Source organism: Oryx dammah, unplaced genomic scaffold, assembly GCF_014754425.2.
Source record: "Oryx dammah isolate SB20612 unplaced genomic scaffold, SCBI_Odam_1.1 HiC_scaffold_2, whole genome shotgun sequence".
NCBI classification, from domain to species: domain Eukaryota; kingdom Metazoa; phylum Chordata; class Mammalia; order Artiodactyla; family Bovidae; genus Oryx; species Oryx dammah.
In genome coordinates this window covers 79,663,790-79,684,022 of record NW_024070186.1, presented here as the reverse complement: position 1 = coordinate 79,684,022, position 20,233 = coordinate 79,663,790, and the positions used below count along the sequence as shown (strand labels likewise).

The window sequence follows — 20,233 nt, the reverse complement described above, 5'->3', positions numbered from 1 at the left end:
ATTTCTTTTATGATTCTAAGAGAGATCTCGAAGGGAAGAAAGGGCATTGGGAGGAAAGGAAAATGGGGAGGAGGCTGAACGGAAAGGGAGGAAAGTGTGTGAGGGAGGTTAGAGGGGTGGTGAGCCATAGAAATGTCTTTTAATCAGCGAGGAAAAAGTCGAAAATGAAACTGTGCGTCTCTTGAGGTCTTACTTTTTCATCTTGGCATTTTTTAGTGTTTAGTCATCCGTAGTCATTTTTGGATAAATGTGGATTGAATGAACGGAAAGCCTGGGAAGGCTCACAGAGGAAACGGGCAAGAGGAGAAAAGAGAGGATACGAGCAGCACCGGGACACGATGCGTACCTGATCCTCCTCGTGTCCCCACTTGGCTGGCAGGACCTTCCCACCAGAGTTCGGGCCCCATCTCGGGCTCCCGCGCTCCCTCTCGCTTTCCAGCAACCCGCCCGGAAACCGCCAGAGGGCGCTGCGCGGAGGCCGGGTCAGGCCAGGGGCGGAGCTGCTTTAAATCGCGGCGCCCAGCGGGTCTGCATCTCAGTCGCGGTCTGGGAGCAGCCTTAGCTTCTCGCCTCCGAACCGCAGCGCCGACCAAGACCCGGACCCGGACCCGGACCCGGTCCCAGAGCTTCTCCGACGTCAGCGCAGGGGGCAGGATTCCCTGCAATAACTTCCTCCGCTAGGCTCCGTCACCCCCGGGAGTCCCGGGTGAGCACCTGCAAACTCCGCCTTGTGCACCTGCTGCCCCTGAGCCAGCGCGGGCGCCCGAGCGAGTCATGGCCAACGCGGGGTTGCAGCTGCTGGGCTTCATCCTGGCGTTTCTGGGCTGGATCGGCTCCATCGTCAGCACGGCGCTGCCCCAGTGGAAGGTTTACTCCTATGCTAGTGACAACATCGTGACGGCCCAGGCCATCTACGAGGGGCTGTGGATGTCCTGCGTGTCGCAGAGCACCGGGCAGATCCAGTGCAAAGTCTTCGACTCCTTGCTGAATCTGAACAGTGAGTGCCTTCCCCACTCCCCAGATGTGACTCAGGGTGGGGTAATGTTAATCGTTCAGTCGTGTCCGACTCTTTGCAACCCCACAGACTGTAGCCCGCTAGGTTCCTCTGTCCATGGGTTTCTCCAGGCAAGAATACTGGAGTGCGTCGCCATTTCCTCCTCCAGGGGATCTTCCCGACCCAGAGATCGAACCCGGGCCTCCTTCATTGCCGGTAGATTCTTTACTCTCTGAGCTACAGGGACCCAACCCCAAATGGCCCCCTTTTGGAGTAGTAGCTATCAAAAGGTCCTGCTGTGTGATTACATGTCTGTCAACCTTCAGTGGATCGAGTCTTCCGATCATGTGCCCCGCCATAAGGTAGTAGAGGGAACCCTGGTTTGGGGAAAGGGACAACCAGACCTAAGCTCTGTTTCCTCTAACTCCCTAGGTGACACTGTTCTCAAGGTGTGAGTTTCATCTTACATACCCATGAGTGGGGTGGCAATTGAGCGAGAGGGAGCCAAGCTCGAATTTGAGCTCTTAGGCCTTTCCTGGACATCCTCAGATTCTGTGAAAATTGAAGAACTGTAGGGTTAGGACAAGAAAATGATGTGCCTTGAAAAGTCTGGAGTCTGAAAGCTTCTCCAGTTTCTAAAATTAAATAGATAATGCCAGTTATTAGATAAAACTTTTTTCTCTATCTTTACTATGAGTTATCATGAGAAGAAATCAGAGTCCTACACAGACTGTCTCAACCTAGTGTCTTCTCACACTTGAGTTTGAATCTTCTGATTCTGTTGACTTCTAAGATCCAGTTAGTGTGAAGGGGGCTTCCCCAGTGGCTCAGTGGTAAAGAATCCGCCTGCAATGCAGGAGACCTGGGTTCTATCCCCAGGTCAGGAAGATCCTCTGGAGAAGGAAATGGCAACCCACTCCAGTATTCTTGCCTGGAGAATCCCATGGACAGAGGAGCCTGGCAGCCTACAGTCCATGGGGATGCAGACTCTCAGATATGACTGAGGGACTAAACAAGTGTGAGGAAGTCTTTCCCTCCAGTGACTCCTTGAAGAAGTAAGTCTCTAAACATTCCCCAGAAGTTTAGCTCTCAGACCAGGAGTCTTCAGAGGAGGAGATTGTATAGTCTTATTTTGGAAAGTGAGGGTGGGTGGCAGGTGGAAAAAGGATGGGAAGAAAGAGAAGTTCAAAATTACCTCCCGCCATTATATAAAGGGGAAAATGAAGCTACTAAGGAGATACAGCTGATGAATGCAGAGATTGGGAGAGAGAGGGCGGGTCTTCTCTGAGTTTCTGTCTTCCACAGAGGAATTTCTATGTAACAAATGTTGGCTTCTTTCTTTCATAAGTTTGGACAGGGTTATGTAGAGAGAAATAGTCCTAGATATGGTGGAGAGAAGAGTGACAGGATGGATTTTTTTTTAATTGTTTTTTAAAACAAAAACTTCTGAGTGTTTTGTCAGAAATTCATTAAATTCCTGCTTACTTAGGTAATAACAATTCATGGCTAGAGTAGCTTCCTTGAGATATGACATTAGTTGTCCTGAACTTGTGTCTGTCATGCACTTGAACTAACTTGAATAAAAGCTTCCTTAGCCTTTGCCTAGACAAACAAGCCTGCCCACCAGTCCCCTTTGTGTGCTGACGGTAAGCAGTGTTCAAGTCGTCGCTCAAGTTTACTTCAGTTGCTTTGTCCACCTCCTGTGTGTGGTTTTGTCAAAAGCCATGCCCTTTAGAGTTGTTCACTCTGTTTCGAATCTGTTTAAAACTCTCAAGTACCTGTGGAATTTGTGAGTCAGTGTACACATGGCGGTTTTTAGTGTTGCCATTTCAGCTTCTCAGAGTTCCCATATTAGGATTCTTTTATGCCAAATATAAGGAGTACATTAAGTATATGACTTTATATAATCATTGAATCTCCTCATGGATGGATAAATACGTGTAAGGAATTGTATGGCATTTGGCATGTCAAATTGAAGCACTGGCAGATGGAAATGGTTGTAAGGACAATTCCAGATAGATCTCTGATTCCTCTGATCAAAATGATTCATTTTCTTATTTTTAAGTATCTTTCAAATTATGTTCATTCAGTTGCCCTGGATCTCAGTTGTGCCACTCAGGATCTTCAGTCTTTTGGGGGGTATCTTGGATCTTTTACTTGTGGTATGCGGAATCTAGTTCCCTGACCAGGAATCGAACCTGGCTCCCCTGCACTGGGAGTGCAGAGTCTTGGCCACTGGACCACCAGGGAAATACTAGTAGTTCATTTTCAACATGTGCAAATAGACTTTCTTTTACCTTCCTTAAACAGCCAAATGAAATCAGATCAATCCATGCTGTAAATACCAAAATAGGTTATTCCTACACATGAAGATGTATTAAAATGTTTTATTTTCATTTATACCTAACATAACTGTTATGATTTTTAAAGCTATGGTGGAAGATCTGAACACTACCTTTCCTCTACCCATTTTGGAGATTCCTTTCTGATGATTTTTTTTTTTTTAACTCCATGTCTGTTCCTATTTTCCTTTTGGTTAATGCCAGAGTTTATCAAAGGTGGGGCTGAGGCCTTTCTCTCAAAACTGACTCTCAGAAGAGAGAGCCTTGACTCACAGGTATACTTCCCAACCTGCCAGTGACTCACTAGATGCCTTTGGATGGAGCCCAGAGAACCTACCTGTCTCTGTTTCTCCACCTGGACAGTTGTGCTCGCGCTCACCTGATGTAGAGACCTGGGAGGTGATTCATTGGCTGTTTTTGGTTTAGTACCGTGATATCCAGAGGTGAACAGGCTTATCTGTGCTTATAATTAGTGTTCCTTGAAACAAGTTGCACTCCACAAAGTGCTTTTAGGTGAAAAAGTTAGAAGTTGCTTAAAATTGTAGCTTGTCTCTTTGCCAGTGGAGCCCACTTGGCAATTTAGGGCTCAGATTCTGGGATTATAAAGGTTATAGCACTAGATGTGTTAAAATCCCTGGTTCCCCTTCTCTAACTAGTATCAGCTGCAAAGAGCTCATGGCAGTGTCTAAAAGGATACAGTGCACGTAAGGCAATGTCAAAAGTGAGATGCAGCAAGGCTTCTTTACATGGTTCTTGCAAAGCAGTTTATGAAAATGTAACTGGGGAACTTCCTGGGTAAACAAATAATACACCGTGGATTGTGGTTTTACTATGGCTAAGACAGTTTCACTTCCATCCAAGAATGGATGTTTATTGACTCTGATGACTGATAGTTGGAATATGCAAAAGAGAGTGCCAGACAGAGTTGATTTTCTTGATTAAACTGTACGTCTTGCCTTGTTTTGATTTATTTTTCAAACTTTTGGCAAGCTAGTTCCTATTTCATGCGCTTAGTTAATTGCTTCTCCTGGCTTGACTTTAATAGCTAGAGCTGTCCAAAGACTGGGTTGCCCCAGGAGGTTGCATGGTGGGAGGTGTGCAGGCAGAGGAATAAATAAGTATTTTGCAGGAATGCTGTAGGGAAAATCCAAGTCCCAGACAAATGGGAGGTTAGCCTAGACTCTCTGTAAGTCTCATCTAACCTTAGGATTCTGTAATTTGTTTATAAGCTCCTCTGGCCTGTTCAACTTGCTTTACATGAATCCACATGTGTGTAGGTGTGCTTTAATGAGTATTGGTTGTCGGTGAAGTTTCCCAGAACTCTCACCATGATGTCAGGCTCAATCAAAGAATAAAATCACTGACTTGGACGGTCTTTGACGCAGAGGCAGAGATGAGGGCACCTCCTTACACTTCTCTAGACTGCATTAGGCCTGCTGAACCACTAGTGTTTAAGGGGCCATTTGTGTTCAGATCTGTTTTGAGAATTAGTTCTGATTTTTGGAATGATGAAAGTCAAAACCCAAACGCAAAGTTGAATACTCAGTTCTACACTAACTAGCCATGTTTATAATGGTGAGCCACTTGATCTCTCTGGACTGTAGTTTCCCCACTTGCAAAGTAGGGCAGAGTGGGTGGAACAGGGAGATGAATCCATGACTCATTCATCCATTCAACCAGCATGAGCCAGGCCCTATCCTTGTTCCTAGAAATGCAGCTAAGATGATTGATAATGTGCAAATGTTGATTCCTTTCAGTGCCAACAGTCTTTTTTACTAACTGCAGTGATGCAAAGGACATAGGCAAGTGGCAGAGTTTAGGCTTCCTTGATTGGAGTGATGACTAAGTGGCACAGAAGTAACAGAGAAGTGTACATTTAATCATGAGACAATTTGTCTTAAGAAACAAAGATAGCAAAAATGTTTGGAACATCCTGAAAAGCGGTTAAGTCCTGCCTTATCCCAGACCACAGTTATTGACTGTGCTGGAGTCTTGAGATCACACCCAGTGGCCACCAGTTCATGTATCAATCAAATGGAAATGCTAACAGTGAAGACTCTTGAGAAAATTTGAACTTGACTAAAAGTGAACAATTTAATAAGTGAAGATGTCATGGTAGTATAGCTCTGTGACAGTCTGTGATGAGTTCATTTAATTGCAGAAGAGAAAAGAGGGTTTTTGTTCTAGTCATCCAGTGGTCAGTTTATCTGCTTAATACTTAAGCAACTACTGATGCTAAGAGGGACTGCATGAAGATAGAGATATAATTAAAATCTTCTTTATTTATGACATATAATAGCATAATAATATAGTAATATGGCTAGTAAATAGCATGAACAATGACAGGTATTTAAAGAAGTTCTGCTGCTTGTGTAGTAAGACATTAGAAATGCTTTAGGAAAAAAAAATTCCACTGACTTGTCTCTGCTTGTCTTTCTATGCTTATGTTGATTAACCTCACTGTAGTAGATCAGTAACTTCTAACGCATTTCTTGTCTCGTAAGTAGAGATCTTTGTAAGTATGTTTTCAAATTATACTTTCAGGTTGCAAGTGTTAAGAACTCCTTAGGGAGTCTTTAATCTCAAGATTATCAGTCTGGCTAAGTGTAATTAAAAGACCGCCTTCTCCGTGTACTGCTGAATAATTATGAGAAACAATAAACAGTGTACCTTTTTGAATGTTTGCTAACCATTTTCTCCAAAGACAGCTTTAATCGGTGGTAATAATATTGTAGAGGCAAATTTAATGGGCCAGAAAGGAACATATTTGCTTCAGATTGTGGAGCCACTCAGGTCAACTCAGAGTTAATAGTTCAGGACTTTATCTCTCTGGCCTAAAATATTTGGTGGCTTTCAAATATTTCTCAACTTCTCTGCCCTGCTGGCCATTGTTCCACCAGAAAAAAACTTCATCTTGGAAGCTCATTAGATGCATAATTTAGAAAAAAATTTTTCAATTAGATTTGGTTAAACAAAAAGTATGATTTTTTTCTCTGTAGGTGAATTTCTAGCTTTTAATAATCTAAACTAGAGCTGCCTTTATGTAGCAAGATTTTAGTATCTTGAGGCTTTCTAAGAGGTGTTTCTCAGTGTAATTTCAAAAATTAAGCTTAACACAAAAGGTATTTTTACCAATTATATATGAATTTTTAAAAGATAAAGACATATTCAAATTTAAATTAATTGATTCCAGATTGAATAATCCATGAAACTTGCCAGGTACTAAGTGCTTTGAATAGAAATATGAACAAATATTTGGCCAAGTTATCAAGGAGCCCACAATTACATATTTTAGCTCTCTGACTTAAAAGACTTTTTCTCTCAAAGACGTTAATTTGAAGGATTCATCTGGTTCCAGCTTAAAACTGTGCAATTTAGATTCTATCTGCATGTAAAACCCTCATAACTTGTAACGCTTGCTTACTTTGATTTCTAATCCACTATTACATGTGCCCAACTAGTGAGTTTTGATGCTGTTATGATTCTCAGCCTTTTTTCCCTATGTTTACATTTCTCCCCACATATCACTATAGTTAAGAATTCGTCCAAATATCTCCAGTGATGCAAGATGAGATTTTGTGTTTGATGCCCATCTAGTATTATAAAATACAGACATTTCCTAAGCCAGTGGATGTCAGGACATAAATGAAAAAATACTGCTTCACGAAATAACACTATTGCTTTATCAGATTTTTAAAAATGAAACATGATCTCCTTGCAATATATGGTTTATATGATTCCTGAGTATAGGTTTTCCCCCATTTTCTCTGTTATTTTTGTGCATTATGCATATAATTCTTTATACTGTAAGACTTACTAGGGTTTGTAGCACACAGAACAAAATATCTGTTCCTTTCCCCTTAGAATTTTGTAAAGTAGTGGAAAGAATAAAATGGGGTGTGAATTAAATGTGTTTTCTTTGAGAACTGAAAGAACAAACTCAGAGATGAAGACTATGGAAACGAGATAATCCCAGGCAAGTGCAGGTGGAGTCCGGAAGTGGTTGATCCATGTACGCTCTCTGCCTGGGTGGTTTTATATACAGGCCTGACTCAGGAGCTTGAGGCCTAGCAGACTCCTCGGAAGAGTACCTTGTGATCCAAATGCTCAGACCTGCTGGGCTGGTGGCCTGCTGTTTATACATGAAGTACAGATCAGAATGATTATAGAAACTGGATCTGGTTTGAAGCCCTACAACTCAAAGTAGAAAACTTAAGACATCAGAGAAAGCAACCAAAGTGGTGAATAAAGGTTGGAAAATTGAGCTTAATGGACAGATACAGCAAAAGGTGGTTGAGAGAAGTAAAACACTGTACATATTTGAAGGGCTGTCAGAGGAAGACAGAGGGTAAAAAATCTTTTCATTCCTCCTTTAAGACCCTAAATGGCTTCTGCTACATTTAGAATAAACTCCAAACCCCTTTCCCTAGCTTGCAAAATCATACATGATAAATGCCTTCTGCTTACCTTGCTAACCCTTTTCATTTTACTTTCCACATCCAAACATCCTCCAATAGTGGCTAGCTTTCCCAGTTTGTCCAGGATTGAAGACCTTCTCAGAAGGCAGGACTTGTAGTTTTAAAACCTAGGGAGTCAGGCAAAATGGATGAGTGGTCACCCTGTCCTCCATGTGAATCATCTCTGTGACTTTCAGCATCTCCTTTTCCAGTGTTCCTTTGATTGAAACGCTTTCTTTCTGAGTGGCACTTAGGACCAGATCAGAAATCTCTGTTATGTAGAACAGGTTATTTATTTTATTTTTTATTTTCCTTCTGAGCATGATTGCCTTTGCAAAACGGTTGGCAAACCAGAAGGAAGGACACACCATAATTTATGGAGTCCTTGGTACTTTTCTCTTCATACCACAGTATAATTTGTGATTCCAAGGGAGGTTTCACAATAATCTTATAAGCAGGTATAGTTCCTGGACATGGAACAACAGACTGGTTCCAAATAGGGAAAGGAGTACGTCAAGGCTGTATATTGTCACCCTGCTTATTTAACTTATATACAGAGTACATCATGAGAAACGCTGGGCTGGAAGAAGCACAAGCTGGAATCAAGAGTGCTGGGAGAAATATCAAGAACCTCAGATATGCAGATGACACCACCCTTATGGCAGAAAGTGAAGAGGAACTCAAAAGCCTCTTGATGAAAGTGAAAGAGGAGAGTGAAAAAGTTGGCTTAAAGCTCAACATTCAGAAAACTAAGATCATGGTATCCAGTCCCATCACTTCATGGCAAATAAATGGGGAAACAGTGGAAACAGTGGCTGACTTTATTTTTCTGGGCTCCAAAATCACTGCAGATGGTGATTGCTGCCATGAAATTAAAACATGCTTACTCCTTGGAAGGAAAGTTATGACCAACCTAGACAGCATATGAAAAAGCAGAGACATTACTTTGCCAACAAAGGTCCGTCTAGTCAAGGCTATGGTTTTTCCAGTGGTCATGTATGGATGTGAGAGTTGGACTATAAAGAAAGCTGAGCATAGAAGAATTGATGCTTCTGAACTGTGGTGTTGGAGAAGACTCTTGAGAGTTTCTTGGCCTGCAAGGAGATCCAACCAGTCCATCCTAAAGGAGATCAGTTCTGGGTGTTCTTTGGAAGAACTGATGCTAAAGCTGAAACTCCAATCCTTTGGCCCCCTGATGTGAGGGGCTGATTTATTTGAAAAGACCCTGATGCTGGGAAAGATTGAGGGCAGGAGGAGAAGGGGACGACAGAGGATGAGATGGTTAGATGGCATCATGGACTCGATGGACATGGGTTTGGGTGGACTCCAGGAGTTGGTGATGGACAGGGAGGCCTGGCATGCTGCGGTTCATGGGGTCACAAAGATTCAGACAAGACTTGAGCTACTGAACTGAACTGAGCTGATAGTTCCTGGTAACCCATGATCCATGAAACATGTTTTGATTCAGAAGTTCTTGGGCCAACCTTCAATCTTCAAATAAGTGTATAAGTTGGGTACATACTTGCCCACATGCATTCATGGGGAAGTGAATCTATGAGGGGAGCATGAGAGTGCCTTTGGTTTGCTTTGTAATTAAATCAAGTAAAAAGTTATCTTGGCTTCCCAAATATCTCTCATATACAGTCAGAAAATGTCTTTAATACTTTCAGAAAGAGATCACTATGATTTTATCATAGATTACCTGGTTACGGCAAGGATGGAAATATTTAAAAAATTAAATAAATTGATGTTTTAAAAATCTTTAGTGTTAATTATGACTTGTAGCCTAAATTCTCAACCCTAAAAATACTGACACTGAGCCTAAGTCTAAATTAGATACTGAGATATAAAACCTTTCTATCATGTCATCCAGTTTTGAGACCATTAGGAAGTCAGTTGTTCCAACTTCCTGGTTACAGATATCATCATTCATACTTTACATAATAAAAACATGATCCCAAAGAACAGTAACTGGCTTACCCATAAGATAGCACACTTTGTTATTATAATATAAATAATTTTTATATTTGCAAAAAGACATCATATGTTAACATTGTCAAAGAGATAATGATCTTTATTTGATGGATGAAATAAATCTAAAGTCAAACTCATCTAACCAGTGTAGTTACAACTCACTTTTCTTTGAGAATCTGCCTCAGATATTTTTGAGAATTTCTTTGAGAATTTATGCCGTAGGGATAGCATCACGTTTTTACTCTTTAATATACTTACTGGCATATCTCAAACCTAGCCCTATATATTTGATCATGACTTAGTATACCAATGACAAGAACAAGAAATTAGAAAATTAGTGGAATCCTAAGAAGTGCTACATCGAATTTTCAGCCATTTTACAATGTAGTAATTTAAATAGTTTTAAACACCAGTGATATTTCTGAATATAAACCTACTATGTTCCAAAATCAAAGGCTATTATGTTTTGTTCTGAAAAAATGGTTTTCAGATCCCCACCCCACCCCCATCACTGGATTTATGTGTTGCTTATCCAGCCAAGACAATCTATGAGAAATTCATTTCTTGTCTTCCAAATTCACCCACCCAATTTTCCCCAGCTTGATGACTGGAGTATAAAGCTGTTGACTGCTACCAAGATATATTGTAAACCATTTAAAGTATAAATGGTTTAACATTAAGGATAACGTGTGATTGTTATTTCAGAATTAACATTCTCCAATAGTAAGAATTAACAATGTGTTATAAGCCTATTCAACCAGATCATTAATTATTTTTCAGCAGATTTTGAATTTAATGTTAGAAACATAAACTGTTAGAGCTGGAGGAATTCTTATTCATCATTCAGCCAGATATTTGTTTTTCTGGAGGAGAAACTATGTTGGGTTCCTGCAAAGGCATCACTAGGACTGGGGTCTCCTGACTCCTGGTTATGTTTTCTGTCTTCCATACAACATTGAAATGTACTTGGTCTTCCACCACTCTTCTCTCATTGGTCTAGGCATGATTGTTACATGTTATAAAATGGTTTTTGTCAGGCACTCTGCAAGCAACCCGTGCCTTGATGGTGATTGGCATCCTGCTGGGACTAATAGCCATCTTTGTGGCCACCGTTGGCATGAAGTGTATGAAGTGCATGGAAGACAACGAGGCACAGAAGATGCGGATGGCTGTCTTTGGGGGCGTGATCTTTCTTATTTCAGGTAAGAGAGGCCCTGTCCTTCTTAGACCTTATTAAACTCTTTCTGACATTTTTTAAGGTCTAGTTTTTTGCTTCCTTAGATCATGTTGGTTTTATTGCTCTTGAATCAATTGAATTCAGTTCCTTTAAAATATGAAGCATAGAAACTTTAAACCCAATTGACTTCACTTTCTCAAATGGGAACTGAATAAAAATCTGAGATCTATGTTCACAGTTGACAGGTCTATTCCCTGAGGTTTCAGGTGCCAACTGATTCATTAGAAACAGTCTCCTCAAGTGAAGGGAGATATTTTTTCTATCTAGCAAATACTGAGGACCAATTCTGTGTAATTCAGAAAATTTCTGTGGTGTCTCTACTGATACTACATGGGAAAGATGGGGAATGGTGAGAGAGAACATGAGGAAGGTGTAATCATACAGTTATAAATGAATGGAATGAATAGGGCTGGGATTATTGGAGGAAGAGGAGGACATTATTCCATGTAAGCAGTACTGATTCTGGAATGAACAGGTTTTACCCATAGATCAATGAAGAGAAAGGGCATTTGGAGTTCAGGTGGAATGTTGGAATGGTAGGAAATGAGAAAAAATGAGTTAAAAAAAGAAAATAATACAGAAAAGTCTTGGAATAAAAACCTTGACGAAAGAGTAAGATTACATTCTCCATAGAAAATAAATATGTATTTATTGCTTTATTCAAATCTTATGTGACCTTTGAGAAAATGAGAGTCAGAAGAGGACAAGGACAGTTCATTTGTAAAGTCTTATAATAAAGTTAATATTAAATAAGATAATGTCTCACATACAGGGTTATCATTATCATCTTTCTAAATTCCATATATATCCGTTAGTATACTGTAATGGTGTTTCTGGATGCCTGGGGCTGGTGCACTGAGACAACCCAGAGGGATGGTACGGAGAGGGAGGAGGGAGGGAGTTTGAGGAGGGAGGGGGGTTCAGGATGCGGAACACGTGTATACCTGTGGCAGATTCGTGTTGATGTATGGCAAAACCAATACAATATTGTAAAGTAATTAACCCCGAATTAAAATAAATAAATTAAAAAATAAATAAGATAATATGTGCATATAAAAATGTGTATGTATATAAAATAATAGACTATTATATGTCATATATTGTAGGTGTCTATTGTTTTGAAATAGACTATTACATACGCTTTCCTGATGGCCAAATGATAAAGAAGCTGCTTGCCAATGCAGGAGATATGGATTTGATCCCTGGGATGAGAAGATTGCTTGGAGAAGGAAATGGAAACCCACTCCAGTATTCTTGCCTGGGAAATCCCATGGACAGGGGAGCTTGACAAGCTACAGTCCATGGGGTCACAAAGAGTCAGACATGACTTAGAGACTAAACAGCAACAATAAGACTATTACATAAACTATATATGGTAGTCTATTGTTTTTGGAAATGACATTAGTAGTATAATCTACCACTAGGAAAAACTAGAATTAGATTTTTTCCTCATTTTCTCTTTAAGAAAAGTATGTGGATTTCATGAACAATGAAGGAAGAATGCCTGTGGCTTTACTAAACATTTGGTTACAGATTATTCAAATTACTACTGCAGAGCATTTTATTCCCAATACTTAGGTTTTACACCAAAGGCTAAGAATACCCTTACTGAGTAGAACCTGTCCTCTGCTGATCTTCTAGTAACTCCCGTCCATCACTCCTGCAGTCTCACGGACTTCTAAGAGTGAGGGTTGCAAGTTCCAGAGTATTCATATTTTCTACTTGAGCAGCCAAAAGCCACAGTGTTTTCTTTCAAGTATTAGAGGCAGTTAGGTTGGACCACTTTTTTTGTAGGAGGAAGAGGGCAATGGGTATAGCATAGAAATATTAATCTGTCTAAATTGATGAATTTTTAGACTGACTGTGTGCTAAGTCACTTCAGTCATGTCTGACTCTTTGCAACCCTATATACTATAACTTGCCAGGCTCCTCTGTGCATGGGATTCTCCAGGCAAGAATACTGGAGTGGGTTGCCATGCCCTCCTCCAGGGGTTCTTCCTGACCCAGGGATCGAAACCTGTGTCTCTTACATCTCCTACACTGGCAGGCATTTTCCTTAACACTAGTGCCACCTAAGCCCAGACTATAAAAAGAAATTATTTAAGTTCTTTGGATAAGAAAAATTGAGGTACTATGTACTTATTTTAATAAATGATAGAGTAGATTATTTTGACTAAGTGGTTTCTGTGGGGCTGCCCAGGTGTCTCAATGGTAGAGAATCCACCTGCTAATACAGGACATGCAGGTTCAATTACTGGGTCTGGAAGATCTCCTAGAGGAGGAAATGGCAACCCACTCCAGTATTCTTGCCTGGAAAATCCCATGGATAGAGGAACCTGCAGGCTACAGTCCAGTCAAAGACTGAGCATGCACACATGCACTGAAATGCGAGAGGCATGAGAAACTGAGAGCGCGCTGCATACAGTGATCTGATGTGGCGCCTCAGAGGATCGCATGGCCAGACCGGGAACATCCGGCCAATAGGGGGTAGGGATTTAGGTGATAGGTGTACCCTGAGCCAGGTCCAATGTGTTCCTGCTATCTAGCTATTTACATTCATTTTGATCCTTCAGAAATGTGAATTTCGCATTTTGGCCAAGAAGAATGTAGAAGAGTTTTCATCTTCCCTTTTTTAAGTGACAAGCTTTACTAATAAGGACTTTGGTTTTATCAAAAGTAGTCTAGCACACTAATTTATAACAATCTATTTTAAAGAGATCTTAAATGACATGAATCTCCTGAATGTTTCCAAAAGAATGTTATTTGTGCCAGGGACCTTAAACTGTAAGTGAATAAGATGACATGAACAGTCATGTGCCTAACTCCAACCTAGTATTTTTGTCTGTCTTAAGAGAACACTTATACAAAATCATGTTTGAACCTCTATTCATCCTAAATTAATGTCGTCTGAATTAAAAGAGACTAAATTTAAAATGTCAGCATTATTGATGAAAGTTCATTCTTGTAAAATACTTATAAATTTAATGAGCCATGCATTTATGCTCAGTGTTCCATGGTGATTAACAGTGTTTTGGTTTGAATTTCCATAGGTTTGGCTATTTTAGTTGCCACAGCATGGTATGGCAATAGAATTGTTCAAGAATTCTATGACCCCATGACCCCAGTCAATGCCAGGTAATGATAGTCACATATAAACTTGTTTGTTTTCTGAGAAAATACCCTTTCATGTTCTGCAAAGTCCAGTTAGTATGGTGACTTCCCAGACTTGCTATCCAGAATTTTATGGAATTTTCGCCAAAATTGAAAATAACTTCAATGGCCTGTGACATGTTAAAAATAGTTCGATAATTACTTTAACAGCATGTATTGATGACAAAATAAACTTCAAAGTAGAAAAGCTGTATACTTTCCAAATGTATGCTGGACCTTTTTTCATTTTTTTTTAATTTTTTTAATATTAATAAAGATACCAATATATTTGAAATTTCATTTTTAAAGTATATTCTGATACAATACTTGTGATTATTCGTAACTAAACACAGTTTATGACTGATCAAAAAAACAGTTCTATTGTAGAGGTTAATCACCTCTAACAGAAACTTCATTCCTAATAATTTTCTTTATGGAAAAACTACTTTATTTATGAAAAGGATGAGTTACCACTATGAATTTTGTGTTTCATCACATCCATAAAATAATTTTAGAAAGATCATCCTTCTTAATATTGCAAGTTTTGGAAGTTAAAGAGCTGACTCTTGGCTCTCATGTAATGACACCCTTTGATCAGAGACAAGGTTCTTTGTCTCACTGTGTTCACTTCTTTAAAGCCTAATAACTATATTCAGAGTTGGGATGTTAAGATGTAATTATTGTTTGTTGAGTGCGAAGATGAATGGATGAAAAATGCTAGTGGTTGCGAGATACGGTGTGCTTCTTTGTTTATAGTCACCCATGTATAAGAAAACACATATTGCCATGATGTTGTTGGAACCTATCCCATAAAACTACAAAGTAGGGACAGAAACTGCTGGAGGTCAATAGGCTAAAATTTTACCAGTAATGGATATGAAAGCACTTTATAAATTGCCGGGCACTGTATACTTACTTACACTGTCTCACATGATCCTAAAAGCAGTACAGTGAGGAAGATGGGATCATTGTGCTTTAAGAGAAGCAGCCTCTGAGATTGAGACATGGAGTTCATGGCCCACAGTTCAGCAGCTGAGAGTTTGCATCAGAATTCAAACTCAGGCCTTATCATTCTAGATCCAACCCTTCTCTTTCCTTATTGTCGACCATCAGTCACAGATCTTCTCCCAGAAGTACGGCTTAATACATCCACCTGGATCAACTTAACCTAGAACAATCTATGGGTTGTTTAGGAGTTTTTTCCGCAAAACCATAGATCAGATTTCAGTGTTTATCAGGGGTTAACTGTTGAAAAGTCTAATAGTCTCCAAAACACTCTGGCAGTCTTTTTGTTTTGTTTTGTTTTTTTTATAGAATACTGTTGTTACTTGGTGATAGCATGGCTTGTTAAGTTCTAGTCTAGGAACCATATTCCAAACCTGACTTTTAAGGTATGTAGCATACTTTAAAAGTCTCCTACACATGGAAAAGTCTTTGGAAATATTTGTATAATTAACCTGGTGTTACATGCCACATTGCCTGATCTACCGTTGCAAATTGTCAACAACTGCAATGTGAACGTTTCCGTGCGTGTGTCCACAAACCTTAAAGTACTTCATAAAACTTAAAGGGATCACAGGGGATTTTTTTCCAGTGGAAACTAATATGAGTATGATATCGATTTCATTCTTTAGTTACATTAGAGAAGTTTCCATTGGTTCATTGATTAAGCAAATGAATCACCTTTTCTTTTTTAGGTATGAATTTGGTCAGGCTCTCTTCATTGGCTGGGCTGCTGCTTCTCTCTGCCTTCTGGGAGGCGCCCTGCTGTGCTGCTCCTGTCCCCGGAAAACAACATCTTACCCAACACCCAGGCCCTATCCCAAGCCAGCACCTTCCAGTGGGAAAGACTATGTGTGACATAGAAGCGAAAGCTGACAACGCTGTTGGAACCAACAAGAAATGGACATTGAAATACTGGCATTGACCTTAAGATCTTAGCTTTTGACTCTTGCAGTCTGAACTGTGGTATTACAGCAAAAACATATATTTTTTAAAATATCCATTGCTAAAAATGACTTAGCCTTATCTCCTCTCCTCAATACAGAAGGGAAGCCTTTTCCATTTGTATTACTGCTTCCCACTGAGTAATCATCTCAAATGAGAGGAGAGAGCATTCCTTAAATACATATAGATATGTACATAAACATGTTTTTTTCTATAAAAAAATTAGTAAGAATCCTAATTCCCATTGTATTGGTACCAGCATTCTTAAAATATATCTAAAAAGTGAAAAAAATATTTAATTCTTTATTAAGTCATTTATTTGGTATTTTTCAAATTCTTCTTTCTTTATGTATACATATATAATAGGTCAAGTATCATTTACCCTCCTTCATCAGCTTCTAGGGTCTTCCACAGAAGACCTGACCTGCTTTACCAAGTATGAATTATTTCAGTTCTTCACATGTGCCCTCTTTAAATGTTTGTATCATATTTTTTTTTATTACCATGATCTTTTAGCACTTGCTGTTTCAGCATTCAGTCATTCTTCATGCCTTTGTTTTTTGTGAGGTTGAGCTTAACTCTTGAATCTGATAATACATTTTATATGCCTATAGTTTAATTCCTAAAGTCAATAAGAGTCTCTTGCAGACCAGAGCTTTGGGAGCAAATCTTTCTGTGTGTGGCTGGATGATATGTTCCTGTTGACCTTCCCATACACCTCCTGTACCCTGACCTCTAACACACTTATTTGCTTTGAAAATATTTGTCCCATTGAGGAACTGTGCACTGCTTTTCCAAGTATTGTAACACAATTCCATTGATTAAATTTTTCGAGCTACTTATTCACAGTTATATACCCTCCCAAACTACCTTATTCTTGTCCCCTTCCTTAACTGTATTGTTTTCTTATATAGCTTACCTCTTCCCAGAGAGGAACAGACTGTTTGAATGAAGTACTCGAATTTCTATAGTGATACTCTGATGACATATATTCTCTCTGTAGCTTATAGGCAGGTCACTTAATCTTTCTCCTCTTTTCCCATCTGTCAAATTGAGATAATGCTACTTAACCAGTTGGTAGAGTGGTATAAATATTAATTAGTTGATATTATGCTCATTCTTTGAACATGAAACATGCCTAAGTAGTGTTTCTATTTGCTAAATTGGCTGTTAAGAAGTCACTGAACCAAACCTACACACAGGCCTTCTCGTGGTTAGGCACCTTCCTCTCTCCTCAGGCCTGTTTCCTTCCTTTCAGCGGTGGCCACCATTTTGTTGGCACTCTGTTCCATTTTAACAATTGCTCTTAGTTTTCCAGTTTGTGGAAAATAACTCCTTCACTTCAGCAAGATGTTGTAATGGAAAGGGTGTTGACTCAGTGTCTGGAGACTTGATTTGAGTCTTGGTGCTATCAATTACAGTGTGAGTTTGGGCAAGGCACAGGTTGCCCTAGATTTATTGCTTCATTTCTAAAGAGAGGATTGTAATGCCTGACCTGCCTACCTCACAGGGCTATTGAGGGGATCCAGTGAGACAGGATACACATAAATGTGATTTTGTAAGGTGAAAAGTATTGTACTAGGGGAAAGAATCAAGGAATTTAAGTACATAGCTTTTAGACTATTTTTCAAATGACTGAAAAGAGAAATTTTAAGAAATGGATTTCCTGTCTTAACCAACCTCTCAAGTGAGGAGGCAAGTGAATTTCAGCTTGCTAAGTGAAAAAAAAAAAAAAATTAAGGAAGTCAGTTTTCTTTGATCAGTGTGGCCTAATGCTATTTGTGTGGCTAAGATTTTCTCCTTTCAGGAATGCAGACTTGACCTAGCACAAGTTTGTAGATGTAATGGGTAAAACGGAAGTGTTAAGTGTTGAAGATTTTTTGAGTTTTAATAACTTGTAAGGGTATACAAGATGGATATTGGTTAGGTGATGTCATCAGAGGTATCGCTACTAGCTGGCAGCTAACATGGCTAGGATAGGTAGTTTAGAAATGTAACTCATAGTGAAACCACGTAGGGGAAGTTATCCAAAGGACTGAATCATAGGACTTGAACCTAGTAAATTTTAGTGTGTCTTTCAAACCTGAAAGTCTGAGCTCCTAGAATGTATAATTCAAAGAATCTCTGCTACCTTCATAGATCCTAATGATGGGCAAGTATTAATACATGTGGTTACTAGTTGGTAAACTCTGAAAAGAAATCCATAGTACAAAATGGCCAACAGAATTGTGACACCAGAATCTGTCTGACTTTGATATTTTTGTACTCTACTACCTTACTTGGAAATGGATAGATATTTCAGGGGTTTGTAATGGGAATTTGTATAAAGCATTACTCTTTTTCAATAAATTGTTTTTTTAATATAAATCTTTAGTCAGTTTATTATTTTTTTAATCATTTATTTCAAGATTGCCTTGCATGGAAGATGAGATGGCTCAGGATAGGATCCAACTTACCATATATTCCTGGGAAATAGCTATGGTGCCTCTGGGCCACTTGTCAAGTATTTGAGTGACTCCACCCACTGGAATGCCCTATTGCTCTCCAACTGTGCTTCTTCTTCATCAAGGGTGGTGATAGAAGAGAATGTCAGGAGAGATAACTTCATTTCTCTCATCCATAGGAAGGAGACATACTACAATAAATGACTAAGTGATAAAGTAGTCAACTGTAAAGCACTGTGAAAACTTAAGTTGGTTGTGTTTCCTACAAGTTGGCAGAGTGAAAGACAGCTAGAAATCCATTATTGTTTTTGTAATAATTTCCAGGTGGTACAATGGTAAAGAATCTGCCTGCCAGTGAAGGAAATATAGAAGATGTAGGTTCAATCCCTGGGCTAGGAGGATCCCCTGGAGGCGAAAATAGTAACCCACTCCAGTATTCTTGCTGGGGAAATCCCATGAACAGAGAAGTCTGTCGGACTACAGACCATAGGGCTGCAGAGAGTTGGATAGGATTGAGCACATGAACATGCACACATTACCAAAACTACTTCTTAGGAAAGTAAGTGATGAAACTTATTCACTCACTATCTAAAAATATCAATGATTGATACAGCCTTAGTTGTAACCACTTCTTAAGCAATTTACATAGTACAGAGACAGGCTAGTCAACAAAGGATTGAGCTCTATGTGGAGCTCTATGGGGACATTAGCCTTAAGGGTGAGAGATGAAGATTATTGTCAGTCTCTTTAAATTACACAGATGTGTCAGATCTCCACTCTTTCTACAGAATTGAAATCTTCTCCTGGATGGGTCTAGGCCCATGAAATTTGAGAGGAAATAAAATCCCTAAGTGCTGATAAGAACTCTGAAGAGAAAAGCTGGGTTGTCAATCATACCAAGTAGACACCGCCTCTGTGTAGGCTCCTCCTTCTGGATGCCACTGTCCTGCAAACCAAGCTGTCTCTCCTCCTCATCAACTAGTACTTTCTATGTGGATCTGTGTCCAAGTCCAGGAAAAACTCCATGCCATCCCCAGATTCCCACCTTTGAAAGCCTGCTGTTGGTCCTAGTAAACTCTGGTAATGGATTTTTCATTTTTATTTTTCCTTCTTTTTGAGTGTGGCTCAGGTGTAAGATTTCTGTGGTCTCCTTTGCAACCCCAGATATACCCTTAGGTATCCCCAACCTGCCCTAAAATCTCTACAATTAGCTGGTACCATGGAAACTGGCAGAAGTCACTGCAGTTTCCAGGGTTATGTAGGGACAGCTTGTTGGATTTAAAAACACAATAAGAAACATTCTCAATGCTCTGAAACTCTGGGGAACTCATGGTATTTTGAATATTCATCTTCCATTTACAGGTTTTTCCCATATGGCCAGTATCAGTAATTAGCAAGAGCTATGGATTTATTCAACTAATATTTATTAAACACCTACCATAGACTAGTGCCATTAAATGCAGACAAGGCTAAAGGGTATAGAAAATAAATAAGACTCTTTCCTAGGCCCCAGCAGGGTGAAAAGTGTTAAGTCGGAAGAAAAATGAACTTGAAATCTAGCAGTGGTTCTGCCAATAATCAGCCTCAGTGAGCTATAGAGATCTCTATTCACTATTTTTTCATTTGTAAAAGGAAGAGCTTGGCCCCACTCAGTGGTTCTTATCCATAACAACGTGGAAGCTTTTGAC

The 20,233-nt window shown here is 39.6% G+C and overlaps 1 protein-coding gene and 1 non-coding gene across 2 annotated transcripts; one reads left to right on the top strand and one right to left on the bottom strand.

Annotated features, from left to right (window-relative positions):
* The first annotated feature begins 482 nt into the window (after positions 1-482).
* Positions 483-18,468, top strand: CLDN1 (claudin 1). The gene is made up of 4 exons (XM_040253213.1): positions 483-997; positions 10,805-10,969; positions 14,055-14,139; positions 15,852-18,468. The coding sequence occupies exons 1-4, from the start codon at positions 775-777 to the stop codon at positions 16,012-16,014; spliced, it is 636 nt and encodes a 211-aa protein (XP_040109147.1). The 5' UTR covers positions 483-774; the 3' UTR covers positions 16,015-18,468.
* On the bottom strand, positions 3,172-3,244 carry TRNAG-CCC. The gene has a single exon. It is a non-coding gene; the product is annotated as a tRNA-Gly (tRNA).
* Positions 18,469-20,233: the final 1,765 nt, after the last annotated feature.

Excerpts from the sequence above, each read along its gene's own strand:
- CLDN1 (XM_040253213.1), top strand. The coding sequence starts at position 775 with ATGGCCAACGCGGGGTTGCAGCTGCTGGGCTTCATCCTGGCGTTTCTG. Across the intron at positions 10,970-14,054 it reads CGTGATCTTTCTTATTTCAG|GTTTGGCTATTTTAGTTGCC; the intron begins GTAAGAGAGGCC and ends GAATTTCCATAG. Across the intron at positions 14,140-15,851 it reads ATGACCCCAGTCAATGCCAG|GTATGAATTTGGTCAGGCTC; the intron begins GTAATGATAGTC and ends TTTCTTTTTTAG.